The 11,694-nt window shown below is 45.2% G+C and overlaps 2 protein-coding genes across 2 annotated transcripts in view; one reads left to right on the top strand and one right to left on the bottom strand.

The window, feature by feature from the left end:
* Positions 1-255: 255 nt before the first annotated feature.
* Positions 256-4,339, top strand: T265_02240 (hypothetical protein; the record flags this gene model as incomplete). The annotated part of the gene is made up of 5 exons (XM_009166428.1): positions 256-597; positions 652-865; positions 1,198-1,315; positions 2,041-2,219; positions 4,002-4,339. The coding sequence occupies 5 exons, from the start codon at positions 443-445 to the stop codon at positions 4,146-4,148; spliced, it is 813 nt and encodes a 270-aa protein (XP_009164692.1).
* A 3,977-nt stretch (positions 4,340-8,316) lies between these two features.
* Positions 8,317-11,694, bottom strand: part of T265_02239 (hypothetical protein) — a gene marked incomplete at both ends in the record, with an annotated part of 3,949 nt that continues 571 nt past the window's right edge. The window contains 3 exons of the mRNA XM_009166427.1: positions 8,317-8,448; positions 8,562-8,627; positions 11,403-11,569. Of these exons, the coding sequence (XP_009164691.1) occupies positions 8,317-8,448; positions 8,562-8,627; positions 11,403-11,569 (365 nt within the window). The remainder of the gene's footprint in view (positions 8,449-8,561; positions 8,628-11,402; positions 11,570-11,694) is intronic.

Genomic DNA, 11,694 nt, shown 5'->3' with positions numbered 1-11,694 from the left:
CCTCTCGACTTAACCTGTCTAGGCTTGGGCAACCTGGTAGTATCCCAGCCCTCGCGCTTCCTCCGGGTGGCATGGCAGCTAGATACCGGAAGGGTGCTACAGCTGAACGTAAAAAAATTCCCAGGCTACATGTTGCGTTGGTTACTCCCTCCCGCGTAATAAACAGCAGTCTTATCATTGTCTTATTTATTTTACCGTTTCACTCTTGGTGGATATATCGGATTACGGGCTAGGTCATACTCGTGGTCGAATTACGGGGCAGGATAACTTTGTCTTCCCCTAACACCCAAAGAGTTCTTGTACATCTATTTTCAGTGCTCATGTTAGAAGGCAGCATTTTTTTTCACCTTCCAGCCTTATCGCTACTCCTGTCTTATCGTCAAACTTCATCTCGAGTGGGTTCCATCCCTCGCATCGCTTGGTGGTTGTGGTCTAGTTCACAATGCGTTATCAACCGGTTGGCCCGTACGAAGTATTCTCCTGGTCCATAGCTGGCAATGAAACTTGTGTGGGTGTTCGATCTGATGAGATGCGTTTCGCTTTCGACATTGGATTCGCCCCGAATCCTATGATTTCGTGTGATCATGTCTTTGTCAGGTAAGCGTGGGGTTTACGGCTGACCTTACCCCCATTCATTCATATTTTCTTCAGCCACGGTCACGCAGACCACGTGGGTGCGATTGCTCAACACATGAAAAAGCGACATTTGAATCACCTTCCAAAAGCGTCCTACTACCTGCCGCCATGGTTGGTTGAACATGTGCGTGGAATATGCAAAGCCTATGCAGCCATGAGCGAACTTGATCCAGAAGGAACGGAATTCGACTGTCCCCTGGTTCCAATCTCACCGGGTAACAGGATTCAGGTGGGGTTTCGGATGCGAATGCAGTCACTCATTCCATCGCGTGTTTCCATACTTCTTTTGCTCGAAGTTTGTCACAAAGTGTTGCGGGAAAGTGAGGAAACATTGTACGCATGTTTCAGCTCTTTTCGGCATTGTGCACCAATCTGGCTAACCGAATAAACTGCCGCTAGGTCACAGGCGTTAAAGTTTGGGGATCAGTGTGCTTTTCTCAACTGTTTGTGGGCCCTTACCCCGTGCAGTGTGATGGAATTGTCATAAGTTTCCGGTCTCGAATCCCACTTGCGATATCGTATTCGTCTCTCTAGGTGTAACTCATGCCTTCTTTGCCTCAGCTTCCCGAGAACTGGATCGTCGAAGCAATCCAAACGCATCATTCGGTGAAAAGCCAGGGTTATATTCTCTCCAAGCGTGATAGGGACGGTCAAGAGTATCCGGAAATCGCCTATCTTGGTAAGAAGGTTCGTCCCCTGTCCTTGTTGAATTGCCTGCTTTTCTGATTCTACGCCTAACACTCGCTACCATAAGCCACTTATTGTAGTTGTTATGATGCAAAGTGAGATGTAGCTCACCTTAAGTAGCCATGAGCTCGAGATAACTCAGTGGTTCAGGCGCCGCATAGTCCGAATCTGACCCCGAATTTTGGTGTCTTGTTTTTCCACGCGGCCACTGAAAAGAACCGTCTAGCCATTATCTTCCTTTCACCTCAGGACATCATAGACGGTCGACTGTGTGGCTTTGAAGTGCCTAGCAACCTCCACTTTGTTTAACGCTTGATGTTGCCTGATATAGACAGACCTGCGATGTCCGCTCCTTTGTGAAGGATTCGCGCATGCGTTGGAGACATGATGAGGATCACAACGAGTCCGTGAAGCGACTGACTGATGGAATCCGGTGCCCTGGGAATAAACGAACACTCTCGTTCGTCGCTTACTACAACTCGCAGCGACTTTTGTCAATTGTACGAGTAAAACCTATATCACTGGGATGGACCGTGCTGCAGTTGTACCTCAATCAGCAAAACAGGCGTTTGATGCATGCGGTGTGGCATCGAAGGTTGAGTAGCTAGGCTAAGCCGGCGCGAATCGAGTACGTTTTTGCTGAGGGCCTCGATGGTAACAACTTCGTTGTGTCTAAACAACTGAATGAATGCGTTTCTTTTGTGGAAAATCGCCCAGGTGATTCTCGGTTCTCCGTGCTGACGGAAGCACGAACAAATTGTCCGGGGCTTCTCTCTGTGCGTCTGCTAATAATGGAAGCCACCTTCCTGGACCGTCCGGAACGAATGCTGGAACGTGCTGTTTCACACGGTCACACGCACCTTACCGAATTGAAGCAGAATCCTTCCCTCTTTCAGGTTTGTCCTGTTTTATTTACGCATCACTTTCAATATAAATTTTTCCTCGCCAGTCATCCTTGGCCCTAGAACGTCGAATTCTGTTAAAATTTGAATTTCACTTTCCGTATATTTTCGAATTGTCCTCGCTAGCTTTTTTCTAAAAACTTAGTTTGTGTAGGCTCCGGGTGGCATCCGGCAAAGATGCCCACTCTGTCCACTTCTATTCAATTTCGTGATCGCCGACTCGGTGAGACGAATGTTAGAACCTTGGTGTTCGACCAGCTACTGATGAAAACCTTGTCAATACAAAATATGCAGACGGTATCACTCTTGTTTTCGAACGATAAAAGAAGCTGGGCTGCTTTTGAATGAACTGATCAAATTCCTTTCGTTTTTGGCATGAGATTTGCACCGAAAATGTTTGGGGTGGTGCTCCTGGGCACGCGGTCACTGAACACATCACTTACCATCTAACTGGAGGCACTCGAGTTGATAGAGCATCTTACGTATCTTGAAAGTTGTATAGATTCCGACTGTATTGTGACAGATGAGGTCAGTGCACGAATCTAGGACTCGAGTTGCGTTTGCACCTACCGATAAAGCGGTCTATCAATGAATCTCAAGACCGCTGCGGTTGTAAGTTTGTAATGCATCGCCTATGAGAGCAGTGGGACTGAGACGTCTTCAGGTCTTCGATAGCCGTTGTCCCAGACCGTCGACTAGTGTTGACTGGTTACAACAAATCCCTAACGAGGCAATCAGAACTGTCCAGCACCCAAAACTATGATGATGTATTGTGTATGTCGAAAAGAGTGCTGTTTCCCGTACCCGGTTCCGAGTAATGCAAATGGATAGATGGCCAACCTTTGGGCCGATAGTGGGACTTAAAGGAGATTGTGATAATCGTCTTTGAGGATGGAATCTGCGTGATCTTTCCTGTACACGCTGCTAGATGTAGCTGCTATTCGATATCAATGGCGTTCTTGTTATCAGAATGTTTAAATGAGTTCCTGGTGGTGTAGGCACTTCGGAATGATTGTGGTAGACTGACACTAAGTCCCTTCTCTGTCCACTTTTTTTGCAATAAGGTGGACGATGGCCGTATGCCATTGCAGCATCAGTGCTGAACACCGATGTCATGCTCTTCTTTAGTGCCTTTGAACTGTCTTTGCCTGTATTCATCCCTAATTAGCACCTCAGATGCACGACATACAAGTGGAATAAGTTTGATTCCGTCTTGCACCGTTTTGCCAATAGAAACGGTTCGAAACCATCCCTGAACTGCTTTTGAATTTTTATCATATTATTTACGGTAAAACTGATTGTTCTTTCTTCATTTATAATTTGACAGGAACATTCAAGCGAACTTAGTTAACAGAATGGATGCCGTTCGCCCCGTCTTCCCTCTAGCTCGTGCGAACTAGACAGCAAAAAGGACCATCGTCATGCGGAACCAGCGTAGGTGACCAGTAATGTGTCACTACTTTGATTCTATACGACAAAAGTGTAGGGATACAAGTTTGCAGTATCAATTTAGCTGTTTCATTAGGGTGAACAGCGTTCAACACATGTCTCTGAAAGAAATTTTGGAAGAGTTCTAAATGAGTCAAGTACATGTAACCTGTCATGGTACTCACTTGTGCTCTGCGAGGTTGGATAAAACCGGAACCCGTCCTCTGATGACTAACTGGGGGTCATGTCGTTTCGGTTTGCGAACAGTCACTGTATTTTAACAACATTTGGCCTTCACTTTTCAGCTTTCCTGTGTCAGTCCGCTCATTTTCCTCTTCCTCTGTACAGTCCATAGAGAACATCTATCTGATTCACTTTTCGGCGAGGTACAATGCGGATCAAATTGCTAGCCTCACACGCACTGGAATTCCCCGCTGGCTGGCCGACCGAATTGTTCCATCTCTTTGTGCACAGAGGTGTTTGACACTAACCTAACGGCTCGAATATCCGACGGATCCATGTGTTGCCAACTTTTCATTGGTTTCTAACATTTTTTTACAAAGTTCCTTTGCCTTGAGTGGATTTATATGCATATATTACGAATCTATGTTGGCTGTCACCAGAGAAAAATAAAAGAACATCACTGTACGTGTTCTCAGCAGTTCTACTTTTGTCTTCCAATTTTATCACATCAAGAAACCAATGGAAGGTGAATCTAAAGCTTTTCCGAACTTTTTGTTCAGGTGGGGCGGTTGGATAAATATGAGCTATGCTTACTCATAAGTAGTTCGGCAAAACTCAATTTTCTGGGGCGACCAGCTGACAAGACCCGTATTTTCATACATTTCACAGAACCCACCTTATTAGCTTGAAACTTCCCATGCAACTTCCAAATCCAAAGGAACGTAATTCCGGCGTTTGCAATTCATTACGTGCATGAGAACCTGCCATTTGATGCCTCCTCTCAGGGGAGCTAAACAGTGAATACTCTACAAGTTGCAAATGAAACTCTGACCTGGCGAGGCCAATTTCTAGCACCAGCGAATGTTCCTATACTGTATTTTCACATGGTTATACACCGATGAAAGTGCATTAGTATCTGAAGGTGCACCCCCAACTCGGTCATTAGGCTCAGAGCGGAACACGTTGGTAAATAAGGTGAAACCATAATCTGTTCATGCAAAACCGCCAGATTTTGCCGCGTCTGGGCAACGACATCGACTCAAGTGGGGATGGATACTTTTGCCTTCACTTTATGTCGGAATATTCTGCCACAGACGTACACAAGCATGACTCTGGCTCGGTCATTTACCCCCAACCGATTAGGATGAACTTCGGGTGTCTGATGATTCTAATGTGATGGCTCGTGGCATCCACGATATGAGAGTTGCATTCGGCAGTAAGTGCTTCACTTTGCTTGTTCTCAATAAATAGTAGCCTGTACTCTTCCATTGATTATCTCCGGATGTACCAACGGTCGACCACGTTTATTTGTTAGCCAAGCAAGGTGCACTATATGCGAACTCCCCGCAGTTGATTCGGCCGCTGTGAATCAACGAGCGTTATGTCGGTTGGACGGATGTGTCGCGAACTGGCTACTGACCAAACAAAGGCATACAGCGATTAATCGGAATGTGAGCCAATCAGAATCGAGCATTTCTGGCTCGGCGCTCCTTGCACAAGCACGAAGATTCCATCGTGACCTTGTGGATAACTATAGATACAGTTGTAATGATTTTTCCTGTGCTTCCATAAATGGCCGTCTCAACCTTTCATGTCTTCTGATATGTGATGGTGGGCGAAACAGGAGGCCAAAACTGACATGGGAGTTGTACTGCCATCTGCAAAACACAACACTTGCTTTCCTTTCATCTGGGCTGACTAGGGACCAATCGTTTCCGTTCCCCTCAGAAGTCTTTTGTAGCTCAAAAATCACGAGCTGAGCCACAGATTTCGGGTCCGCCACGTGATGGTGGCAGGATGATTTGCGAGAGCGGCTATGTCCGGGGTTGAAAAGTGGGTGCCGTGAAAGTCAGCTTCTATCACGTGCCAGAAAAACCATACCAGCAACCAATCACCCTGACAGAGCACGTAGAGCATTCAAACGCCCGATACTGGGGAGTCCAAGATATGATAAAGAGTGCCGATAGATGATAAAGGCTTGGGAGTTGGAGTGGCCTTTACCACAACAATTCCAGCTGGTCTGATCATTCCGACTGGGGAATCCTACTGCTCACTGGGTCACTGAAGCGCTGTCTTGAGTGACGAGTAGAACACTTCGGAGAACAACTGAGGTAACTTTAAACGCACACGTAAGAAACGTAGAATAACCCGGAATCGGATCTTGACACCGGTGTATCATCATAGACAGAGACGATACGTGAAATCTGACTCCTTAGACGTGACAAGGCTTCCAGTCTGCTTCAAAAGTAGGTGGTGATGGCTGTTTTTCCAAACCTGCATGTTTATTGACCGGAAGGTCCGTAGTTCGAGCCCGATCTCTGCCTCTCGACTTCGCCTGTCTAGGCCTGGGCAACCTGGTAGTGTCCCAGCCCGCGGGTTTATTCTGGCAGCGTGGCAGCTAGGCACCGAAAGGGTATTAAAGCTGGACATTTATTTTTGAACGATTGTATGGAACCAGGACCTGGTACCACGGGAGGTAGCGCCTCCGTTGTCATCCAGATCTTCGCAGTGTGGTCAAAGAATCTCCCACGAAATCCACCATAGTGTACGCTCGCGTCCACGACGATTCGTGGCATGATCTTTCACAGATTAGTAGATGACCCATGTACCGGTGTATGCTACTGATGAAGCGTGCAAGTAGTCCAATATCCATGCTCCGCCCCCGTATCTAACGGAAGATGAAAGTTACTATGGAAATTATGCAACTGCCATACAGTGTTCGTCTATGATTGTTTAATATTTGGAGGAAAGTTCAAGAGGACGCTTGGGAATGTTTACTTTAAAAAACTCGGAATGGTAATGCTAGCATCAATAGTTCTGCCGAAGCAAGGACGTTATGTTTCACAGTTGATAGATAGCACTTCAAACGCATTCGCTGTGTACAACAGGTTGGATTTCCCTGCGCTTATATTTGTTCGGACTGAAGTCTTGTTAGATCCACATTACACGGCCGAAAGTGCATACGACAAGTGACAACAGAATGACTTTTATGAAGTAAAGAATCGATTGGATATCGTTTTTTCCTGGATACGGGAAGATATTTTTCAGTTCGAATTAACGTGATGAACGTTTGTGGGGAGGGGTCACATCAGATAAGTAGTCACTATCTTTTGCCCGCTAAACAGGTTGGATAGTCATCCTCTAAACTGGAACCACGATTTTGACACAACAGTTGGGAAGTCACCTACCTCACCGGAACTTGAGTCCTTCGTTCCTCCGCGACCTCCCCGAGTAGGTCATTTCAACCTGGTCATCTCAATCTCCTGAAATTTCCCATTTATCGTGCCAGTATACATGATTTTCTACGGTACACTCTACGGTTCTCCATCCTTTTTGTTTTCGGTTAAAACTTACATTGTTTCGTGAGTCTGTTTATTCACATTGTCTGATATTGTGACTCAGTTGGCTAAGTATATATCCTTTGGTACGAGTCACAGAGCACACCGGTGTACACACGAAATAGTAACAAGAAGCTTCATGCTTCCGCTTAAACTGATTAATACTGAGTAAAGTGAACACTGTTAATGCCTTCTGTCCATTCCTAAGCAACCCCCACAGTTACTGCTATATCCATTTTCTCGGTCGAACATAGTGACCCCCGATATTTTTGAATTGACTGCAGATCATAGGAGGAGAACAGACCCTGTGATGCGCCAATTGTATCAATCGATTTCCCATCAAACCTCCACTCGTTGTATTTGTTCAACAGTCTACGACTTGCCATATAAGTCTGATTCACTCCCTCCCTCCTCCTCGCGAAACCTTGTCGTTCGCATCGGACAGATTACTTATTGCGGGAAGCCGGAAAAGATTGAGCCTAGCACCCAAACCTTATGTAGTCCCATATCGAGGATACCTCTTTGAGGTAGCTCGGTGTTAGCGACGCAAGCACCTAACAAAAATTTCCTTAGTTCTATTGCAACCATGATTTCTAAATGTTCATGGCTAACTTTAGATAACCTAGACCTCGAGATGACATCGCGGGTGAGTGATTTTTTGCAGCCGAACCAGTTGATGGAATCGCTCCACTCAGTCGTGAATTGTTGATTTCCATTGTGAGGACTGCTCATTTCCTGAATATTTCCGGGGCACTCGGCTGAGGATATCCGGGCTGGACTCTCGTTAGCGGTCTTGTACTGTTTGGTGCGACTTCACCACTGAATCGAGCGGAAAGGTTGGTGATTACCGAGACCCATCTACTCCCGTCATTGGTTAACTGGCATCACACTGACCTACATCGAACAAACCTTTTTGGGACAGAATGTTTAAATGAATTTCAAGGTGCAATCTTAGCTCGTTGCGGCCAGAATCACTCTACGGTTCTCCATCCTTTTTGTTTTCGGTTAAAACTTACATTGTTTCGTGAGTCTGTTTATTCACATTGTCTGATATTGTGACTCAGTTGGCTAAGTATATATCCTTTGGTACGAGTCACAGAGCACACCGGTGTACACACGAAATAGTAACAAGAAGCCGAGGCCTATTTCGAAGCTGTGTTGTTGTTCGCAACGGATTTCGGATCTTGATTTCCAGATTCTGGTCTGCACTGCTTCATTTCTGTATTGAGGCAAGAGCTTTTTGCTCTTGCCCGCTGTAGCAACATTTCTGCGTACTGAAATGTAAGAGAGAGTCTACGCATCAGTGGCAACGTACACAAGTCGTTGTGTACTGCAAGTCCCTCAATGATCATGTGTAATCAAATACGGCATCCGTAAAAATACGCACCTTAGCCATACTGCGATATGTATCAAGACCTGTATTCGAAAGTACAAAATGTCTGGCTTGACGAAGCTGTAGAAGGCATTCAATAACAGGACACAGCATTCTGGAGTGGTGCAAATAACTGAAGCGAATATTGATGTGCCTTAGTGTGACTCAAGTACATCCCATTGGGCTTAACGGAGTGACTGAATGACCTCTGAACGACCACATTTGGTGCACAAGAGTTCAATACACTTTCATAAGTATTCAAACGATGAGCGCGTTATACGCATTTATCGACTAACAACAGCTTGGGCAAACGTACCGTTGTCACATGGTTTATAGCTGATTCACTGAACTGACAACAGGGAAACTAACTGAACTGAGTCGGTTCCTTCCACCTAACCGTGAGTCGGATCTTGGCCACCCTGACTCACTGAAGTCTCCCAATCACTCGAATTATTGAAGTTAGGTTTCGGAAGGATGTGCCACAACGAGATCGACTGTTTGATATAGAGAAGGGGATGATCTCAGCCTTTCTTGGAATGCATGTTAGTGCACCTGAATAAAACGGTCGACAGGCGTTGCAGAACATCATCGCTGGACTTAATATGTAATTGCATTATAGAAACAGAAACGAATTTGAATACAACACTCTCGAACAACGGCTTGGTCATAAGCTTGGTAGCCAATTTCACCTAAGCACGTGAACTTGAAAGAATCTAGGGTATCAGCAGTCACGTGACTACTGTCACCATATTGGCCCACGTGCTAGCAGAGCTCCAAGCACCGCAGTGTTCCTCTGACTTCTTTTCCTTCTCACCTTAGACGTGTATATCACTTCGATTTAGAATCACGGTGAACTTGAATTACCCGTCCATTCTTGAAAACATGGGGTTAGTAGGCTTTCCTACCTACATCATTGATTTTTCGGCAATATCTTGAGAGTACGCAGTAAACAAGAGTGAGCTTAAGCATAAGCAACTTTAAGTTCTAAAGCCTACTCATGAGATTAGCTTCTGAGTCGTCGTACACTGATGTACTTTGCGAAGTATCAAGAACATAAGTCCCCAGCCGTTCATTCGGTACTGGACTAGCTAGTTGGTAGTGCCTTGGTTCGGAAACTTCTGTCAGCATACATCTAAGCCTCACCTGGTATCGAGCCTTGTCACACTGTCCACTTCAGCTTCGTCTATGACACCGTATAAGCGTGCCGTTTGATCGCCACCATTCTGACTCGGAAACCTCGAAGTAATCTAGACACTCGAGGGTTCTCACAACTTTGTGTGACAGTGAGTGATGTGTAAACCGATAATGTGGTGTAAAGGACACATGAATTTTAATCTGGGACGCAAGTAGTGCACACTAAGCGCTCATCTCTGCGACAACTAGCGCTGAATCGGAAGTCAACGTTTCTACTCTGGGACAATGAGTTAAAGTGGAATATCAATCATTCGACGCCGATGTTATTCGTATCCAAGAAATCGATAATTCGAAAAATGAAAGAAAAGAACTATGAGTAGTTTTATTACAATCGTCATAACGACGCCATTGGTTTTTGAAACAAAGTGCTCGTAGAGCGAAACCCACTTACTAACCATTCTTGCTTCTAACTTATGTCCGAAATTCTTAACTTTCTGCACGATAGAAACACGAGGAAACCAGTTTAACTAACGATCTTTAATCTAATGGATGACTTGGTTTCAGGAATTGAGTTGCCTATATATATATATATATGAGTCATGTTCTCGCGACAGTCTCTCCTACGTCATTCATTGCCTTTGCATTCATTGTACATCGTCTGATTGTAATTGGGTTCTCACTGTACGGAAACAAAAAATGTGCGCAGTTGACTGCGCGGTGTCTGTCAGGGTGTTCACTTCCTTTTACGTGAGTTGTTGTCCGGTTTATTGTTCTTTCACTTATTTGTGAACAGGAGACAAGATGACCACAATGAGTGTATGGTGACTGAATGAGGGAATAAAGAGTAGGCAACTGTTCGGTTCATGTGCTACGCGTACGACCACATTCATTGCCACAGCTGTTCAATCCAATCAGTGAAGTTTGTCAGTGCCCACGCGGTCGGGAGATCCGAACCGATTATGTCCGTTTGGTAAGTCAAGGCGGATTCCTCAGGTCATGATTCCCTCATCGACCGAGGCGAGTGACGCTGGATACGGGACAGAAATGGAAGGCCGGTCCAAGGAGGTTGTAACGGAATAGTCTTTCTCGAAAACCTACAGTTTTTGCTTTGAAAACTCTCTTGTGAAAATTTGCATATTGCTGCAAAATCTTGGTGAACTAATGATGTATATCAGGTCTCTCCTCATTGCTAAGCACTAAAAGCAAACAAGAGGTTTGATCACGTGATACGATAATTAGCGCTGACCGATATGCCAACTGCTTTGTCATCAGTCTGTCCAGAATGAGTATCGGTTAGTCTATTTCGTACTTTGTTTGCAGATTTTTGGGGTAAGAAATGAAACTGCTAATTCATTCGTGACATTTGAGATAAAGCTTATTTTGGTCATAATGGACTGATGAGTCAGTCGTGACAAGTGACCAAAATTCATTGGGGTCTTGCTACGATTTCTTCACCTCTCAGCCCAGATTCGGACAGGCAGCTGCATTAAACTTTGAGCCTTGTTTTTTCCAATTTAACTTTCATGATATCTGTCGCATACAATTGAGTGTTGAATTCACCATCATATGCTTCCCGTTTTATTCCAATCTTTGAATAGAATAAGGGGCCTCTAAGCCCTCAATGAGGAATACCTTCGTTTGCACTCAGAAGTTGTCGAAAAAACACTTAAAAAGGTGGTGAGAGAGTGTTTTTCGTGCTGTTATCAGACAAGCGAAACTCACTTGGCGTGACCGAATTAATCCAGGAGAACAACCTGCTGCCACAATGCGGCCCAGCGCATTGGGGACGTGACCGTCACCTTGAACTGCCTTGTTATAACAGTGTACTACATGGGTTTTTGCGACTTCTGAACGGAATGCGCGGTAGCAGTGGGCGCAGCGAAGTAAGCCTGTCAGTTGTGGTAGAATGAGAAGAAACACTAAAACTGGTTAGCCAATAAGGATGTTGCTGACGCAAACGCGCACCTAGTCAGATGGGGTGTGCTTATCTACGCTTGTATATTTCACACTACTC

Source organism: Opisthorchis viverrini (assembly GCF_000715545.1).
Source record: "Opisthorchis viverrini unplaced genomic scaffold opera_v5_27, whole genome shotgun sequence".
NCBI classification, from domain to species: Eukaryota; Metazoa; Platyhelminthes; class Trematoda; order Opisthorchiida; family Opisthorchiidae; genus Opisthorchis; species Opisthorchis viverrini.
This window is presented reverse-complemented; position numbering and strand designations above follow the sequence as displayed.